Raw genomic sequence first — 21,244 nt, 5'->3', positions numbered from 1 at the left:
GAACTTTATCAAACACTGAGAAAGCTTTATCTGCAAGCTAGGGATTACAGCAGTGAACATACAAACACTACCAAGAACAAATGGCAAGCCAGTTGAGTTAAAATGTGCGCCCACTAGGCTGGAACTCAAGAACACAGAACCAGAATGTAAAAGCTCCAGCAGTGTCAAGTGAATAACTCCTCATCAAAATTAAAAATTTATAGAATACAGTCCAGAATCTGTATTTACATTATCTGTATCTGGGTTTACAATAGGGATATTAATTTCTTCCAAGGATGCAAGGATGCAACTTTTTCCTGTGTAAAGACATTGAGACTGCTTTTTGCGGGTTAACTGAGAATCTACCCTAATAACTCAAAATGAGATGATAAAAGGATGTGCAAACAAGACTCAAACATAATTCCATACTATATCTACTGTCACAGAGCATGCAAAAAATAATTTCCTTATGAAAGAAAAATCATAAAACAAGTATTACCCACTGCCTACATAAATTATAATTTAGTAACTGTACCTAAATACGCTCATCTTCTGAAAGTAATAATTCTGACAAATGTATTTTCCTATTCTTCCATGGAAGATTAAACAAAACATAAACAGAAAGAATAACCCAGCCAGAAAACCCTTAAGTGGATTTAACCTTTCTTGGACTATCCAAGGAAACAAAATGAGCAAACTTAGTCACCACACATCCTTTGTGTATTTCTGCAACCTCCTCTCTTTTAAACTTCTGCAAAGTGAAGCCAGTCGTAAACAAGTCAGTGTCTTTGACCTGTTCTCTATATTATATATGACTATGCAAATACCTTAATTTAGGATAACTTCCTTGAAAATCAAGGACTAGACAAGCATTTACCCATTTTGCATCAACTAATTTGGAACAGGTAGCAGAACATATAAATATTCGTAACTACACTTAAAAATAAGGATCAAAACCACCCAGGAGTTATTATTCTAGATGCCTGATTTAAATACAGTAATTCTTCAGGTTTTTCAATATTTCTCAAAAATTCATAAAGGCAGCTTTCAGTCATAACAAAAGGTTTTTGTTTAATTCTTGCTAGGTAGAGGAAAGAAAAAAAAGTCAATCAAATCGCTGTCCTCTAGCTTCACTCTTTGAATACTAAGCAGGTCTTGCACAGAATTTATACAGGACTATAAATGAAACATTTTAAAAATTAATATGGTTGAAATTCCATTTACATCCTACATTATTTTCTTCTTACTTTTCTTTGATTTTTTTACAGACACTAGAGTTGTTACCAACTTCTACCACTAGGATTACACTTGTGAAATCAGGAGTTTAAATGTTATGGTGATCATTTTACCACTCACTTTAAGGTCTTCTGTTAAATCATTGTCTCATGAATACAAGTAAATTACATCAATGGTATAGTAAATTTTATGGTATGTGAAAATACAGCTGAATCGGGCAAGCCCTCACACAAACCAATGTAACTTCAAAGTTCACTTTGCTTTGAGCAGGGAGACAAAAATGACCTGTATAGGTCCTTTTAAAACTAATTTTCTGTTTGATTCTTTACTAAAAGCATAAACAATGCTCTGACCACAACATACAGCATAATGGAAAATTTTCCAGTATGTAGTTTATTTTCAGGGATGAAAAGCCATATTACACCAATTTGCTGTTTACTGTACAAATAGTAAAATCACAGAGTAAGCAGCAACTCATTAAATATGACACAGAACTTATCCCATGCTATATTGGTAATTTTAGTTCACTAATTTTATCTTCAGTGGGATTAAACAAGGTCTACATACAAATACTTAATTCTGTCTTTCCAAGGACTTCTTTTGGATAAGTTTCACTATTAAAATACAATGAGCTGTATAAATAATGTCTTTTAAGTCCAGCTTCTCACTTCTACAGTTGCGTTTGTGCTCCAAGATCAAGAGCCCCTTGACACATTTCAGTTACTTTCTAAGAATGCTGTCACTAATGGGGACAATACTATAACAGCCTTGAGTTCTCAAAATTATAAAAACTAGACATAGTGGTACATTTATTGCTCCAGTCTATGGAGCTTATTTGAGGAAAAACTTTAGCATAATCTCCTGAACTGCCTGCCTGGCTCCTTCCGACATACATGCCCTTTCTACAGGAATTTTGCTCTTTGGCTTTAGCACACATCACAGCTATTAAATCAAGAAGTATGAAATGAGAATTCCCTGTACAGGTTTAACAATTACTGCAGAATGAGCAAGGAGTTTTAGAAAAAACACAACCAGTAGATATTTATAGTCCCTCTCAAATTAAACTGTACTTGTAAAATTCACTTCTATGTGCTTTGCCACTGCTGAGGTATTTAAAAAAGTGATTCAGTAAATCACCTATTGCGATCACCTACTGTTGCACATTATTGCTAAGCCATATCTCTAGAAACTTCAAAACTGAGTGACAGAAGATTAGTAGTAAGCATACCAAAATACTCTGGCATGCAATTAAAAGTAATTCATTTAAAATTACGCATGTATGTATCACTTTATTAGGTTTGATGGCTCCTGTAGAAGGCTTTAGAGTGCAGACTATTTTCTTTCTTCGGGATATCACAAGTAACCACACTAAGGGGAGCTAGTTTTGTAAGTGCGTATGTGGCTGAATAAGGAGTCTACTGTAATAATTTTTGCATGAAATAAGTTGTTTATGGTATCTGCTTGAAAACACATTTGCAAAAACCACAGCAAAATGGCAACAAGAGAAGAAAATGTAATTGTCTTATTTAAAATGTAAATACTATTGAGAATGGGCAATTCAATCAAAACTTCACAATCTTTCTTCACATAGTGCATCTCAAAAGGAAATATTTCAATTCTGAATTTTATCTGATATAGTCATAGTAACTTTTATCAGAAGCAATGGCTTCAACTCAAGAAACAGCTTCAGCAAATCCACATTTTAAAATTATTTTATTATCATTTTTTTAAGATTCCACACAATAGGGGAAAGACACTTTCCCTAAGCACTGTTTAAAATAAAATAATTTATATCTGCAAGACTTGGCACAAACAAAGATTCATTAAAAAATCAACATTATATGGAAGACTAAAAAAACCCAGTGAGTATTTCAGTCCTTTACCACACACTATAAGCAAAAATGCTGAAGGCACTGAGTCAAGACCACAAAGGTGCCAACACACAAAGTAGTACCTTGAGCACAAGAAAAGTTATATCCAAGTATTAGAAGTTTTGCTTTCAGAAGTTTCTTACCAGAAGACACAACTGCTACCTCATCTTGGTCATGGTTTTCATGCCACTGCATCGTTCTGTAGTAACTGAGCATGACTTCCCAGAGGGCTTTGCAGAGATCAGCCAGGCATGGAATGTAGCTGTCTGATGTAATGTGCTACGGAAAGACAAAATAGTATTGTGAAACTTCCAAATTGTGTTCATTTTTCACTGCAGCAACACAAACCATACAAAACTCTCCACATACACAGAGCTCAGCTGACATACATCAGTTTCATTTTCAAATGTATTTTGAGAAGTGACAGATTCCTGATTTTGTTCAACTAACTACCTAACCAAAAGTACAAAGTGTGTTTGTAAGCGTCTTTTTTTTTCTTTTCTCAATTGGCCTGTATGTTAACTACCTCTTACATTTATATTACAGTGACACAGACATAGAAGTAAAGCCATGAAGTCTAATGGTCAGCACATCTCACTACCAGAGGGATCATCCACCCCTGTGACGTGCAGACCTGTGACATTAGTTCAATGACACAGACTTTTATACTTCAGTACCACATAGAAGCCTTCCTGGTGAGTATCCCATTGGGTTGAATGATGTGTAAAAGTAGCAGTTTAAAAGCAAACAAACTTGTTGGATCACCAATTTTCTCTACCAACTCATCAGGAAATGTTATTCTTATTTCTAAGTTACTAAATGGTACTAAAGTTTCAGGGCTTTTAGTATCTAAAACCTAAACTTTGCTTGTGCAGATCACTAAACTTGAAGTACTGGCTTTCAGGTGGTCAGGAAGAATTACTACCAAGATAATTCAATTTAGACTAAGGAACCAAACAGCTGAATTTCTTTGAGCTTATACTAGAACAAAGAAAATCAAAACTTGAGATTGAAGCAACCAAGCTTTGCTCTGCTCCAGCAATATTCAAAAAAAGAAAAGATGTAAAAGCATGTGCTAAGAAAAGAAACACTCAACAAGGAAACATTGACTCTGAATGCACAGGAACTAATTTTCACAAATGCTTAAGAATTTCTGAAGACATTATCCTTTTTTTTTTAAACTCACATTATTATAATATCTAGTATCTGACTTGTAATAAGATACAAATCAAACAAAGAAAAAAGCCACTATAGTCTCCTACTACCCATATACAATGGAAATAAGCTAAATGAGTTCATTTTGACAGATTTTTAGAAACACACAGCAGAATATCTGCCTCAATTTTATGACTTTCCTGTTTAATTAGAGTAAGTACTCCATAACCCTTTATATGGTAAGGATATGCTAGCTTAACAGCACAGACAGCCTTAAGAGGGCTCTCACTAGAACTAAACAAAGAGAAAGAACGCTCATATTTCAGTCTTAAACAGTTTATTCCACAACAACTGAATGCATGAGATGAAAATCTGCTGGTATTTTTTCTACAGGAAGTTCGAAATTGAATTGCTATGATAGTTCATCTTATTCAGCACCCTGATTTCACAAATGCATTGCAACAGGTTACAAGCAGCACTAAACAGCATGGTTTGTAAGAGACCAAAACTTTCCATCTGCTGCCTGGCCCTAAATACCAAATGAATACCAAGATATTAATGAAAAAATTTAAAAGTGTATTTCAATGCAATTACAGCAATATTCATAGCATATTAAAGTACCTTCCTTTATACAGACTGCCAGCTATTACAGGGTCACATAACTTAAGCATCAACTCATTAAGGTTTTGCATATGTAAAAAAAATAGAAATAATGAGGTAATAATTTTGTAACTGTGCACTTAAAGCCATCCTCTTTCTGTGTATTACAAAATGTGGTATTTCCAAGTACCTGAAATATCCCTCCACACGCTCAAAGTGCAACGATAAACAGCAACACACAACCTGTAATTCAGAAGTGGTCAGAGGCAGCTCAGTAGTAGTTTATACTTGTAAATAAATGGGCTTAGTATCATTAGTATTTGCAAGGAATGAGAAATAAACTGAAGGGCATACAGAAGCATAAATTAAAAAAAACCAAAAAATAAAAACTTGGAAGAAAAAGGCCATTAGAAACTAAGAAATTAAAATAAAGCCACACTCTGAAGGCTTATAGAGGAAAGATGAAAGGACTACAGTCCAGAGAACAAAGACTGGGCTTTGCTGGCTTTCTGCAGCTAGAAATCATCTCAGTGAAGTGGAAATACCACCTATCCAGAACACACCTATCCACACAAACTCATTGTGCTTATGAATACTTAAGTCAATAAATTTACTTTGCATATCACACTTTCATTTAGGTGAAGGCTATTGGATTATGTAAGATTTTTAAGCCAAAGAGACACCTCTTTAAAATGAAATGGTTTTCAAGGCAGATGTGTTGTTTACCAGCTAAAGCCACATGATCCCAGGAGATATGAGAAGTGAAAGAATATAAAATGGGCAAGAATATGAACTTTAATCTCCTTGTAACTGTATTTTAATTTAATAAATTGCAACTGATAGGTTGGGTCCTTAAGCTGATGAAGTATGATGACGGCTTAGTCTGTGACTGAAACAAACATCCTAAAGAACATTCAAGATAGGAACAGAATTTTGAATTGTAAATCAATGTCAGAACCACCTAAAATATCTCACATTCTTCTTCCCTAGAAAATTTCTCAGGCTGTCACAGTAAAAATCACAAGTGAAAAAATTAAACAGTGAACTAAAAATGATATTCAAACTACTGTAATTCATTCTAACAATATTACAAAATATGCAAGAAACTGCACTTAAAATACATACTAGAGAAAAATACATGGATATTCCCAGTCCATGATCTGCCTACCATCAGTCTTTCGCATCTCAGTATTACAGCTATCCCTCATCCTGATATCAAAAGTGTGAAATAATTAAATATGAAAATGAAAAGTGAATTATATAAAGTCAGGAGTAATAGGAAGTAATAGGAAGACTCTAATTAAATTAGCATCTTTACAAGAATCCTTATTGAAATGCAGTATCAGACAAATTGTGAATACTACCTAAATGCACTGGAATAAAGTTCAAAGATAATAGTTATTCCAATAACTAGCATATCACACTGAAGTCACACTTGTTTTGAAATAGTGGTCTTTGTTAGATGGAGTGCACAATTAACTCCCAATTGCTAAGGTTTAGTGCAATCAAAATCAACATTAAGTTGTGAGTAACAGACATCTCAAACAGTCATAAGTTGTATTAAGAAACTAAAGTATCTGCAAGATTATTTTAACAACTGAGTACCTGAGTGTTCTAAGGTACACTTAGAACAGTGAAAAAAATCAGATTAAAAACCATGCATATATGTAAGAATTACATACTGTGCAGAGGTCTTTATACTGTAACTTCTGAAACTTGGTGTCTGTGTTTCCTGCACACAGCTCCACATATCCAAGGACTACTTGAAACACCGTGTTGTGAATGGCTTGAGTGAAGTGCATATGTAACTGGTCCATTGCTGTCTGAAAGAAATGAAGTAACATAAAATCAAATAGTAAAATTCAATTTGCCATATGCCATCATCTTTTAACATAGGTCTTTTTCAGCACTGAACACTTGTAAGCACGTCCTCCAATCTCTGTCTCAAAAATAACTAACATAGGTCTTGGCAATACTACAACATGGCCACATAAGAGTTCATTTTACAAGGTATTATAAGTAAAATCAGTTTGCCATCTGCCCTCTATAATTTACCTTTTTTTTCACATTGTCACTAGTAAATATTAATTTTACACCCACATGATACAGCTAACTATAGAATTTACTCATTTATTTACTCTCTCAGTCACTGATTATGTGTCAAAAAGAAAATAGTTGAGATCCACGCTTTTTCTTCCAGTGGAAACACTTCCAACCAAAACAAAAACATTTCCTTTGCAATCATTAAAATTAAAATCATAATTACAAAGTTTTCACCCTTGCCAAAGTGAAGAACGTAAAGTAGAATTGAGGGTTATAGAAAGACATGCACATCGTATAAATAAATGTCCTATAAAACTCCTCTTTTTGATAGGAAGAAAAAGATGTTTGTTTAAAAAAAAAAAACCCTACCTTTTCCAGGAAAAAGTTACATACATGTAATAAGGACTAATGACTATATAACATATTAGTTTTGCCATAAGCATGTCTGAGTTTTAGGTCAGGATATTTCCCAAGTGTTCCTGCTGTTAAAAAACTGTACATAGCCTTATTCAATTTCAGAAACTGAATCTTCTTACTGTATCATGATATACATATTATCAGCATATGGTATATAGGAACTGATAAAAATAATCTTTCATATGCAAGAATAAAGTTAGCCAATCCTGCAGTTCTGAAAACATCCAGTTTCACTGCTTCCAATTTGACATTTTTAGCTACTGACAAAAGCTTAGAACTCAATCACTCCATAAGAAAAGAAGATGCAATTCAGCTTAAATCCTATTGAAAACAACCCATTTTCTACAGGTACTCCTAATTTGAACTAGCCAAAGAAAACAGAATGACAAATGAAATAATAAAAAGTACTGAAGATACTGAAGGATCTTGACATTTTGTTTAATGAGAAGAGGTCAAAATGGGAGATATTTCAATAACGATGCAACTAAATTATTTTCAGGACTAGTTCAAAATTCATACTTTAATAGTAATAAAAAGAATGTCAAAACCAAGTCACTCTATAATGGAACAAAGCAGGCAAAACCATGCAGTAACAAATAACACTTTCATTTTCTCAGAAACTTCTTCCTCTCCAACAAAAAATCTGCTCTTCTCAACATACCATGCACTTCACTTGGAGCATTGTATATATTTTAGCTCAGCAAATAAAGAAATTGTATGCAATGCACTAACAAAGAAAAAGTCTGATCAATCTTCTCCCCTGATTTTAAGTTTCAGTCTTTGACATTTCAATAGTTCTGCACATTAACAAAGTATGGGAAGATAAATGCATTTCTGTCCTATTGCAGAGCTATACTGTTATCACAGACAAGCCAGGAAAAAAGAACCCAACTTTGCTAGAAAGGTTCCAATTAGAAAGAAGCAAAACAAACATGCAAAAATTTAAAACAACCCTAAGAAAGGCAATCATATCAGATATACTTCTGAAATCTGGGAATACCATTAAAAAACCCAAGCATAATAAAAAACAAATGGGGTTCTTTTCCTATCTTTGTCAGGGAACAGGTACTTTGACTTGACCTTCAGCAATTAAAGCTTTCTGGGGGAATCTCTTCCCTAAGTAAATCATCACTGTTACTCTGGCACCACCACGTTCAACCTCACTCAGTTATTAAGAGTGATCACTGACAAAGCATGCCTCCAAGACTCACGTCTCCTCATCCCCTTTATTCACAGCCCCTTAGTATTAGCTCCCATATGTCATACCTGCTGCAGAAGGAAACTGGTTGATTGCCTTCCCAGAGAAACAAACCAATATGAAGCCTCAAGCCAGGGCACCAAACAGAAGAGAAATCCTATGGGAGAACTTAGGTCCACTCTTACTTACACAGAAAATGCTCTAGGCACACTGAGATGTAACTTTCAGGACATATCCACAGAATGTGTTTGACATGCCATGGGATGTAGTTTACTGTAAAAAAACTATCTCCTCACATGTTCCATTCCCACCATGTTAGAGTACAATATAAAATGGAAATATTCAAGGTAGTGGTTGAGCACAACAGGAACACAGACCTAGCTATGAAAAATAGTATTCACATGACCAAATGCAATGGATAGTGCAAACAGCAGTATAAACAGAGCAGAAATATGCAGCTGTTACAGTTATAACCTGTCCAAAAAGCTACCCGTTGCAGTAACACACAGTTTCCTATAACAAGTACTGTTAAATTATCTGACCATTACAAAAACCGTTGTATACTTGGCAAGATCCATCAGCATTAGTGTGCTGGCTTTGGCTGGGATAGAGTTTATTTTCTTTACAGTAGCTGGTATGAGGCCATGGTTTTGATTTGTGCTGGAAACAGTGTTGATAATTCAGGGATGTTTTAGCCATTGCTCAGCAGGGCTTACCCAGGGACAAGGCCTTTTGTGCTTCTCACCCCAACCCTCCAGAGTGGGCTGGGGGTGCACAAGGAGCTGGAAGGAGACACAGCCAGGACAGCTGACCCAAACTGACCAAAGGGATATTCCATAAAATGTGGTGTCATGCTCAGTAATAAAAGCTGGGGCAAGAAGACGGAACAGGGTGACGTCTGGAGTGCTGAACTTTGTCTTCACAAGTCACAGTTACACATGATGGAATCCTGCTGTCCTGGTTATGGCTGAACACCTGCCTGCTTTCTTGACTCTGCCATCCCACCAAGGGGAGGAAGCAAGCAGCTGTGTGGGGCTTAGCTGCCACCTGAGATTAAACCACAACAATAAATAAAATAAGTTCCTATCACAGTACTCAAAGCTTCATGCTGTGACATGGCTATTCTTTGTAATTTCCTCCAAAGATAAATACTAACCTGTGTTTTTCCAAGCAGCCTATAAGCCTGCTGAACCTTTGTATAATGATTGATATCAAAATTCTTGCATATTTTGGAAAGCGCTACATCCAATTGTTCCTATAAAAATGAAAGAAAAATGTGTTAAACACTTAATAAAAACAGGCCAAGTAATGCATTACTTAAACAACAGCAAGCGAGGAAGATGTTTATTTAAAAAGTCTGGTAATTATGGCTGTAAAGTAACCAAGACTGTATATGACTGGACTGTTCTGAGATGCTTAAATGTTACTTCTTGCAGAGTAAGTACTTCCAGAGTCAGCCAAAGAGTTCTACCACTTCCAAGAACAAGCAAGAAAAAGGACATTATTTCACTGAAGTCAAATTTGAAATGATGTTTACTTTGAGAAGGCCTAACAACTCAGTGTGGGAGAGCTGGGATTTCTAAGTTGGTTTACGTCCACCCCTAAGAAAAACCCAGATCTAGGGGTTTCAGCTCAAGCAATTCAATTACAGACTTCATAACCCTCTGACTGTGTCTGTTAAATGGAACAAACACTATCGGAATTAAAAATTCCTTGGGAAGATAACCATTTATAGAATACTACATCAGCACCTGAGAGAGCCAAAAAAGAAAGCAGACACACAAATACTGGTTCTGCCAGCAGAGCTGCGTCTGAGCATATTGAACAGCTCTGCAATAAATGAAGTTCACCTATTATGTAAAGTAAGTAGGAAAAAACCCAGTAAGATCATGTATTTAACGACTAATAAAGCTTTCAAGAATTTGACTACGTACCTTAATAACACAATTCTTACTTAGACACTGTAATATACAGCCTAACTCTAGTTATTTCCAACCAACAACGCAAAAAATAAAAGGACAAATCAATAACATATAATACTATACACAGCTAGCAAGTCTTTTCTTTCCTTGCTAGACACTAAGGACATTTTGATTCTTATTATTTAATGATCTGGCAATACAGTCTTGCTGTTACAAACAGAAACTATAGTAGACGGGTGTTTAGTCCCTTATGTACATTTACTTACTCCATTGGAAAATTTTCATTAATTACATCATTAGCCACAAAGTATTTTTGGTTTTAATCCTAGAGATTTGGAGGGTGGTTGTTTGTTGTACTTTCCTCCCTAAGCCAAATGGCAAAAGTAACCTAAGGATTCAGAACTTCTCTGAAACATTACTCAGCAATTTGAATTTCAGCCATATACTGATTTTTTTTTAAAAATTCCTTCTCTTGTTTCTTGCTGAAAAGCTGTACAAAGACAAAAACTGGGATATCGAACTGCCCGTGAATAGAGCTCTTAAATACAGAGAACATTAATCTTTTCAGTTACATTTTTCAATAGTTCCTTCCACTATAGCCCTAGTCTTGCATTTTATTTGTAACACAGCATAAAAGTGAGGTCTATGTTAAAACCTAAATTAAAATAAGACAAAAAAAGGAATAAGGAATGGACTTAAGTTGCGGCACTCAACTATTGAAAAAACTCATTACTGAAATCCTAATGAGCTAAATATTATTCTCTATTAATTAGACCATGTATTTCTCAGCAATATTTCACAGACCCCAGGATGACTTATGTTTCTCCCATATGCACAGATGTCATTCCAGGAGAAAATAAGCTACTTTCACAGGAAGATAATAAGATCTTTTTCTAAATTCACAAGTAATAAATAAAAATCTTGAATGTGATTATTTAGCTAGTTGCAAATTGCTTTCACCAACCAATATGGCACAGTTTATCATATTTGGTAAGACCAGAATTTGCCCTTCAGAGCTGTTACTGGATGGAAATAAAGATGCATGTCTCCTTTTAAGCAACATCACTATTTGTTCACAAGGAAAAAATGAGCATGCTCGCTCTCACAAGGCCTGTGTGAGAGTGGGAAGAGAAAACAGTCATTCCATCAGCTCTTTTGAACCAGACATGCTCTGAATAAAACACTACCAGAGAAAGACTAAAGGAACAAAAAAAGCTTTGCATAAAAGCTGAATTACAAAGATGTAATTGAAGGAAATTAAGAAAAGAAATTAATTTTACAGGGAATTAAATAACAAGGTATGATAAAACATGCTACTCTGACTTTCTAAAGAGCACAGAACAACGGGTGTAGTCAGCTGCTCAAACAGTTAATTCAGGTTCCTGCTAAACATTACATGTGTATGCATTACATGCATCACATATACATTATACATACCTCCATTGCTAGACTTCTGACAAAAAGCTTGCCAAGTTCCAGATCAAAATTACATAGTAGTAGAGTTCAAAGAATTCCTTTTTTTGCCACCAATTTCCAGCAAGACACTTACCACTTTATATACATTTGCTTTTGTAATACTATCTACCAATTTAAACTGACCCGAGTTGTATCTTTCACAGCTATTCAAGTCTTATTTCCTACAGCTTAGCACTGGTCCTATCCAGCAGTTTCCAGTTTGCTGACCTCTAAAATTTCCTGGGAAACTGTGATCTCTTGTATAGCTTATCCAAACCTACTGGCCTGCTGTTAATTTGTTTTTCACAACTATTTAGAAGTAGTCTAAAGAATTCACAGAATTTCAGTACTTCAAATGTTATGTAACTTTTTAAATTTGACTGCCCTACCACTTATAGTGGGCATAACCAGTGAACTGGGCTTGTAATATGATAACATATTACAGAGAATCTAGGTTGATTACAGCACTAAAGCCTACATGAGCAGCAATTGCTACAGCATCCAAAAAGTATTTGAAAGAAATGAACACATTCTGTAATTGCTAACAACATTGTATTAGAAAGCTCTGGTACTTAGAGATTAAATACTAACACATAATTAGAGGTAAAATATTAACATATACTAAACATCAGTATATTAATTCTCACCTCTATTTGTTCCAAGGTGTCTTGCAGTTTTGAACTTAACTCACTATTGATGAAAGAAGAGAAATGTTAAGAATAAAATGACTGATTATATAAACATTTCAGACCATTTCTTATTTCCAAAAACCCTGTTACTGAGCCACAACATAATAATTTTTTCATAAACCATTAAGCTGCTGTTGCTGTGTCTAGCACAGACTAGCATCATCACACCACTGCTAATAATGTGGGAAGTCACATTATGCTAGGTTTATAATGCAACAGTGTTAAGAAGGCCTAGACAAGACCCTATCCTCTATCCTGCTAGGATTTAACCAAGTATTCAAAGACATTCACAATGCCCAAGAAACTTGCATTAAATGATTTGGCTTGGCACTGTGGTTTACAGCAGAACACACCCAGGAGGGTCAGGGTTGTCAAGTCTTTGCAAACTACAGTAACTTTAGTTTGTTGCTCAGGAATCCCTTACAGAAGTACTATAGGAAAAAGAGAACTTAAAACTTTCTCAGAAGAATTTTTAAAGTTGGTATAAAAGATTAATAAAAATAGCTACCATAATAGAAACTATATAGGACAAAGATAGGCACCACTGCACCTTTGCAACAATCAGCTTTAAAAATTTCAGAACAGCAGCAATAAAAAAAAGGACAAAAAATATGATCACTGTATTTTTGTTTGGAAGGGTCAAAGCAACAAAAAAATAGGCAGGATATTCTCTTCAAGGACAGAAAGCACAGTTTTCCTTAAATAATCACCATGTCTGATTTTAGACAACTTCCTTCTGTGTTCTGAATCTTTTCCTAAGGGGCCTACATTAATTGTAAAAAGACAGATTCTAGCTTCTCTACTTAGTTCTCTATGATTAAATGATATGCCCATCATCCTCCTTTTTTTGTTTCTATCAGATAAATCGGGTGCAACAACCTCCAAAGAAAACTTTAACTAGAAAACAAACTGCATCAAAAAGAACTGCCATTAAATACTAAAGAGAATAATCATTATTTCATTACTGTTCCTCCACATGCAACAAGCCTTCAAACAGAAAGACCTCCATAATAATCTGATGTTACCACATCTCCTGCTGGAGTTCATGAGCATTTCCTGCCTTTTTTTTTTTTTTAAGCAAAGGAAAAATCAAGTCTAAGCTAAAAACTGCAGATATTTTAATTAGTTTTGGTTCTGAAAGCAATTTCTTCATGTCAGCATGAAACTCTGCACTTGGTAATTTCATTGCCAAGAATCAGGGTAAGTTATCCTCCAGAAGCCATCTTGCTATAGGTAAATTAATTCCAGAATAAAAACTTCTTATTGAAATCTCAGCTCAGGTATCTCTAGGCTGGAGGTTGTAGCACAGTTACAATTCAGTTTAAGTTGAAACTTTACCTGCCAACATAATAACAGATACAAAACAATCATATAGTCCAAACATTGATTGTGAATCATATAGTCCTGTTATGATTGTGAAGACTGATTAGTAGTGGTAGAGGGAGGTGGGAAACTACAGAGGATACTTATGCTTTTATAACTGCCTCAATTTTAGTTTTCTAAGCTGAGAATTACTTTTCAATTAAACTTTCTTTAGAGAATGAGAATTAATGATCACTATGTCATACCATTTACAAATAAAATCATACAGAAGCTGAAATCTGCACAATGTCACCCTACCTTATACAACTGTAGTGTTTGAAAGTGCTGGCAGCTTTCTGGCATTCCAAGCACAGCTGAATAGCTCCTGGATAATCCTCTTCCTTAGGATAAAATACAATTGAAAGCTTATTTGAAGCAACAGTGCAACACCTATTTCTGCTTGCATGCTTATATATAAACATTAAGAATAAAATATTTTGCCTCTTCTGTCTACAAAGTAAAGAGTGAAGGTGTACTGCAGCACTCAATGTGCAAGTAGTTTAGAATTAGAAACAGATGCTAGCAACATCAGGTGTTACATTACCTTATACAAACAACTTGCTGGATTGTTTCCTTATGCATACATAAAAAATACATCACAAAGTTTTTATTATAGAACAACTAACATCTTCCCAGTTATCTATTCATGAGCATGGAAAGGGGTTAGTTCAGGCACTGGCAGGCTGTTGCCATAGTTTATAAAACCTAAGATACTCCCAACATCAAGCCCAAATAAACACTATATAACACTATTGACACATTCTATAGCTCATTAGATATTAACTTATATACAACTGACTCACAGAAGGCCTCAGGAAACCAAGAACATACTATGGATGCATTGTCCTAGTAAGAATATCCAATAGGTACACAGTTCAATCAGGAAGTATAAAGGGATGCCAGGACAAAAAAAAACATATACACAAAAATCAAAACCCAAGGATCTTACCAACAAAACATGGGCATTGGCTTGGATATACCTATTATTTTTGTATTCTGTTAGACATGAGACCAGAAAGAATCCTGGAGGCAGGAAAACCCTCTTTAATAGCTGAGAGCTTCTGGTTTTTGTCATAATTACATCTGTTATATTATGTGATTTAGAGAGCTCAAATGCAAAGCTGTAAGTGGAATTTCAGTCATTGACTGAAGAGTAAAAACGCAAGGGCAATTTATATTCAGCTATTATCACAGAGGAGTTTCTGAAATGAAATTGGTTTTAACAGCAATATTCTAATGCAGATCAAATTTAACTAAAAAACACAAAAAACCCCAAATACATTATCCATTAGATGAAAACAGAGCAGTGCACTGGTCTAAAATGATTGCTGCATTTATAGCTCTTTGCATCTTTCTCCACTGGAAAGCTAGTACTTTCTCCATTAAGTCTAACAGAGTTCAATCAGAAAGCCTAAGGTGTGTTACTAATATATTGCAGATGCAGCTCAGCCCTGTAACCTACAGTAGCTTCATTCCTGGTCTTTTTAAAATTGGGAGCTCTTTCAAAATGCTCTTCTGTGAGTGTCTACTAATAGTTCTCATGCATATTCCAACCTACTAACTTCTTGACGCACAGAAAATAAATGGGCCAGTATCTGGGGTAACTTATTGGGAGCAGACACTGAGCACAGCTCTAAAACTGCACTCAACCAAAACCAGCAGTTCCAGCCCTTAAAAATCACTGACCAATTACGATAAGTCTTTAGTGTCTGTATGTGAATGCAACACCCACACCTCCTCAGGACAACTCCTGCCAGGTAGACAGTGAAGAGTTAATTTCCTGTGTAGCAAAACACAGCACAGAAATGAAAAGCTAATCATTATACAAGGCTTACTAGGCAGAAAGCAGCATTTATGCCACCTGAAAATGAGTGCAGTTTTGCTTGGCAAAGAATAAGAAAGTTTATTGACAAAAGGTGACTTACTGAAGGTGGAATTAAATTCACAGAGTCTTAAAAGTTAAAACTATTAAGATTCAATTTCCGAATTTAATAACTGGTGATTGTCATCATGACATTCTATCCAGTATTAGCCATAAATGTTTGGCAACCTAGCAAGTCAAAATTGCTACGTGGCATGTACTATTAACTGTCAATAAATTCTGAGGATGTTTTCCATACAATTAATCACTTTTAAGACATGAATTTATTTTGCTCTGTGCAGTATCTACTGCATTTTTAGACAGTATACATAACAGTATTAGAATTTTCAGTGTCATAGCCTGCATGTTGCAACGTTTCCTACAACTGAATTAAAAAGCCAAGCCAATGAATAAGGAGAGACAGCTACTACATTTACAAATAAAATATTAAGCAAGGAGCCCATCTACATTGTACAGTAATATACCAACAGAAATTCTTTATCCAGAGCCAGTATATCAACGATTGGCTAAATCTCACCTTTCCACCCCCCCCAAATATCAAGCTAAAGAAAAGAGGTATAAGTTGAGAGCAGAGATAAGTGAAGACTCCACAGCATTTTTACTGAACTAACTCAAGCTTCAGTGCCCAGATCTAAAGGCAGGAATGAGGTTTTCATAGAAAATACTTTCCCCTGGCAGAGCAGCTATCTAATTTGATATGAAGTTTTTCTCAATACATTTAAAAGAAAAATAAAAATATAATTTCAACTCATGCACACAGCCTGTTTTCAAGAGGAAAGGAAGGGGCAAAATTAAGATGACTGACAAATGTAGACTTAGAATACCTTCAAATTATATCAGTCTGATAGGGACTTACCTCCAACATCTCACTCAAACGTACATCAGTTCTTTGCTAAAAAAAAAAAAAAGAAAGCTTTAAAAATCCAGTCATTATTACACAGAAATTAAGAAAAATATGTGTCACTGAACAAACACAACTGCACATACCAGTGTTTTTATTGTTCTCAGAGACTTCAGCAATCCAATAAGCAGCTGTCGTTTCCTCTGATTTGCAAGCAGCCCCAAACTAGTTTGTGTGAAGCCTTCCTTTGCTATATTCAGGTGCCTGCAAAAGTTAAAAATTAACATAATCTTCAACAATTCATAAAATAAAACTTACTGCTAACCAATTCTAGCAAGTCCAACAAAATACATGGCAGAAAATAAGATTGTCAACATTGTTGGGGAAACTCAGAAAACGAGATTATACCAACAGACTACTAAGAACGTACATCCTCCCTTCTGCACTTGTGTGCAGATCAATGGTGTATTTCAAAAGCTTTCTGTTTCAAAGAGACCTTCCAAAGTGAGAGCTGCAAGAGTTTGCAATTGTTTCAGTACCTCTATTAGTGCTAATAGCATTCAGCACATAAACAGGATATATCATCAACAAGAAAACTTCCTGGGTTTACAGATTTCTTCTTAAATATTTCCCTACACTCAATCTCTGCAGTTGCTTAAGCAAGATACCTTCTTCCATTTGTGCAAATAACAGCTGCTAATTGAAGGCCAGTCTGCAGTGATGTAACACGTTCAAGTTCCTACAGAGAGACAAGAGGTTACACAAATACACAAATTAAAGTCATGCTACACCCCAGTGAAGACTACTGATTAGTAGATTTCTTTTGAGATATTATAATGACTTAGTAGAGTTACTTTATATATTTTTTCATCATTTTATATACACTAAGCACCGCAGTGTAACATTAGTATAAAGTATATTTTAAAATACAATTCTCTTTTTAAGATAGATATTTGAAATCCATTTTCATTGCAGTGGGACCTCTACATTTATATATTGTGCATGCAGCTTAGGAATTTCTATACCATTAATGCATAAGAACTGAATGATCAAAGCTTCAGGGATAGAAGCACAGGGCTTAATTTGCATTAATATGTCAGAGAGCAGCAAAACAAAAAAACCAAATTATGTTTCACACAGCATTTTCTTGTTTAGAAGCACTTGTGCTTTACCAATTTAATAGATGTCAGATAATAATGAATGTTAATTGTATCCTGTTGACTTTCAGCTGAAAACTCTTCAGCAGAGGTGACCTGAATTTAGCTTGATTTTGACTTAGTGAAGTACCTAGCATAATCTCAACTCCTTGAAAAGAATAAATGTTTTAATATAACTATTAGGATTTCTTTTGTTAGGAACAGCACTGCAGAAAAGTGCATTCTTTCCACTGGCTACAGAAAAAGAGATTTTTTTTTTTTCAAATTCTGATCATTTCAAAATGTATCAAGTGCTTTCGATGAGAAGGGAGAACTTCACTTTGAAAATTAATCTAATTCTAAAGATATGACAAGCAAAAACAAGTTCAAAGTTCAGTTCAGTTTCAGATCAGCTCCTGGTAAGTCTCCAAATCACTAAGCTGCATCTTCCACCAAAACCTGCTCCTTTATGTTACCAATGTTGCTTTTGTAAAAATGACAGCTTAGTTGCTGATATGCAAAATATCTTAAGAAACCAAATTCAAAGATTGCTTTCGTCAATACCTACCTTCTCTAAAAACATACTTTGCAAATATCAGAGCTATTCAAAAAGCCTTTGTTCCTTTGTTCATGAGAAAATCCATACTATAAGTAGCAACTCCACTCCAGTCTTGCCTTTTGCAAAGATTCTGTAAAATCTCCCCTTTGAACATGACTGGATGGAGAAGAATGGAGAGAAAGTGCAGTCTAAAGATCCCCAAAGAGAGCATCTTCTGCCCAGCATTTAGGGCTGAATACCATCTTTCTCTCAAAATCATTCACCCACTGGCTGTTCCTGAAGCATGTCTTTCTTCCAAAACCAGAAAACTGTAAATCCCTTATCCTGTGTCTGTGCCATGCCTCTTCTGGCCACAGGAGTGCCTGTTAGACCAGTACTTCATACTAGGAATGGGGCTCAAACCGTGATATCCCTAAATTACACTTTTTTCAGTGAAAATGGATCCAGGTGATGTGTCCAACTGTGGTTTTGGTTCTTCTAATGATCTGTTACTGTAATTGAACTGGAGCCACCATTAAAAGTTCACACAGCACACCAGGAGGTTCATGTCATGAATCACTGGGAAAGTGAGTCCTACAATGCCCACAAGAGGTCTCCAATTAGTCAATTGACAAGAATAACTCTGTGCAGGCCTATGCCCATAAGTAACACTGAAGGATTATTGACTTAACCAGGCACAAATGCATTCAAGGAAAGTTTTAAAAAGATTTTTACTGCACAATGGATTTTAACCTGTCCCTTTGGAACATCTGAAAGCACTTCTAGGTAGAAAACAGGAGCACCTCACTAAGATGTTGCTGCAATAAGAGCATTAACATTACACAGCAAAACGCAAGAAGAACATTTGCTGCAGTTGTATTACGCAGTGAGAGGTTTTCAAAGTGAAGCTGCTGGATTCAGAAAAAGCAGCACTTACTCAAAAACATCAATTTCAAACCCACACAACAGTGAAATAATACCAGAAGTTTTTTATACCATACAATTACCCTTTCTTCCCCTTCTACACTATCTTGTGAAGACTCAACCACAGTAGCACTTACCAGCCTCCTTCTCTAATAGCCTCCCACCTAACTCCTTTAACTAAAACTGAAATAACATTACTGTTACAGCCTTTTTCTTCCACCTGCTACTGCAGGATATGATTCAAGTGATGGTCACTTCTCCCGTATCCATTTTTCTTCAAACATCAGCACTCCTCCTTTCACCAGGCAATGTGCCAGAGCACAGATGGCAACCTCACTAAGGCTGGATGCACTGGCCATAAGAATAAGCGAACAGAACAGAATCTTTGTTCTTCCACACTCTCTCCAGCTTCTTGCTTAGAATGAGAATTGCCATAATCACCAGTATAACAACGGTGATGCAAGATACACAAAACAGAAGTATTCACCACATGATCATTCTCAGACTAACTTCGTAACAATCACCATTTTCACTTTGCAGAATTCTCCATGTGGTTTCATGTAATGATCAGATAAAATCAGGAAGTACTGACCAAATGTTAAAGGGACACTATTAAGAATAAATGAGTAGAAAAAAATCATCTTCTCTTAGAGAACCATTGCAACAAATAATGTTGCAAATATGCTTTGGGAGAAAGAAGAGAAACCATGCCAATACTCTACTGCAAGCAGCTAAAGCAGTTTTGCCGTGTTTTGCTCTTGGAGATCTTTGACATGTTAAGACTCTATTTGTTTTCATCTTCAACATGGATGACAGACCAAGGGGGTCTGAGTTGGAGGATCACAACAGCAAGAATGATCAACTCACAGTCAACCCTGAAATTGTATGGGATCTGCTGCTCCAACTGGATCCCTACAAATCTATTGGGCCTGATGGAACTCATTCAAGAATCCTCCATGAGGTGACTGATGTCATTGCAAAACCTCTCTCAATGATTTCTGAGCAGTCTTGGGAATCCAGAGAGGTCCCAGCTGACTGGAAGCTGACAAACGTCATCCCAGTTTTCAAGAAGGAGAACCCCAAAAACTATAGGCCTGTCAGTCTCACTTCAGTGCCTGGTAAAGTTTTGGAGAAAATTACTCTGCGAGGTCTTGAAAAATACCTGAAAGACAGCTCAGTCATTGGTCACAGCCAGCACAGCTTCATGAGGGCAAAATCCTGCTTGTCAAACCTGATTGCCTTTTATGACAAGGTAACCCAAGGGAATCAGTCGATCAAGGGAAGCCAGTTGATGTAATCTTTTTGGATTTTAGCAAAGCTTTCAATACTGTCACTCATCCTTTCAGACAAAACATCCAGCTGGACAAATGCATCACGTGATGGGTGACCAACTGGCTCATGGCTCAGGCACAAAGTGTTACAGTGAACAGGGTGACATCAGGCTGGTCACCTGTCATTAGTGGGGCTCCCCAGTGCTCTCTTAAGCCCTCGGTTCTTCCGCATCTTCATTTGTGACTTGGATGCAGGCCTGGAAAGGATACTCAGGAAGCTCGCAGACCATATAAAATTGGGAAGAGCTGTTGACTCCCTAGAAGGCTGGGAGGCCCTGCAGAGAGACCTTAGTGGACTGTGCAATCACAAACAGTATGAAGTTCAACAAGGGAAGTTCCAGATTTTGCACCTGGGATGGGGTACCCTGGACGTATGGACAGACAAGGGAATGAGAGGCTGGAAAGCAGCACTATGGAAAGGAACCTGGGGATCCTGGTCAACAGGAAGCTGAAAATGAGTCAGCAGGGCCCTGGCAGCCAGGAGGGCCAACCCTGTCCTGGGGGGCATCAGGCAAAGCATCACTGGCTGGGTAAAGGAGGAGTTTGTCCTGCTCTGCTCTGCAGTAGGGCAGCCTCACCTCGAGTCCTGTGTGCAGTTTTGGGCACCACAATATAAGAAAAACATTAAGCTATTAAGAGATTGTCCAAGGGAGGGCTACAAATAT

At 36.1% G+C, this 21,244-nt stretch overlaps 1 protein-coding gene across 2 annotated transcripts in view; it reads right to left on the bottom strand.

Annotated features, from left to right (window-relative positions):
• The window catches only part of VPS50 (VPS50 subunit of EARP/GARPII complex), a 79,442-nt gene that overhangs the window by 42,717 nt on the left and 15,481 nt on the right, over window positions 1–21,244 (bottom strand). For both annotated transcript variants that reach the window (XM_085050723.1, XM_085050724.1), the window contains 8 exons: window positions 17,319–17,389; window positions 16,797–16,914; window positions 16,666–16,701; window positions 14,186–14,268; window positions 12,524–12,566; window positions 9,656–9,754; window positions 6,524–6,664; window positions 3,230–3,365 (listed from right to left, as the gene is read on the bottom strand). In XM_085050723.1, the coding sequence (XP_084906849.1) occupies window positions 3,230–3,365; window positions 6,524–6,664; window positions 9,656–9,754; window positions 12,524–12,566; window positions 14,186–14,268; window positions 16,666–16,701; window positions 16,797–16,914; window positions 17,319–17,389 (727 nt within the window). The remainder of the gene's footprint in view (window positions 1–3,229; window positions 3,366–6,523; window positions 6,665–9,655; window positions 9,755–12,523; window positions 12,567–14,185; window positions 14,269–16,665; window positions 16,702–16,796; window positions 16,915–17,318; window positions 17,390–21,244) is intronic.

This window comes from Lichenostomus cassidix, chromosome 2 (assembly GCF_008360975.1).
Source record: "Lichenostomus cassidix isolate B80296 chromosome 2, HeHo_3.0, whole genome shotgun sequence".
Lineage (NCBI taxonomy): Eukaryota > Metazoa > Chordata > Aves > Passeriformes > Meliphagidae > Lichenostomus > Lichenostomus cassidix.
This window is presented reverse-complemented; position numbering and strand designations above follow the sequence as displayed.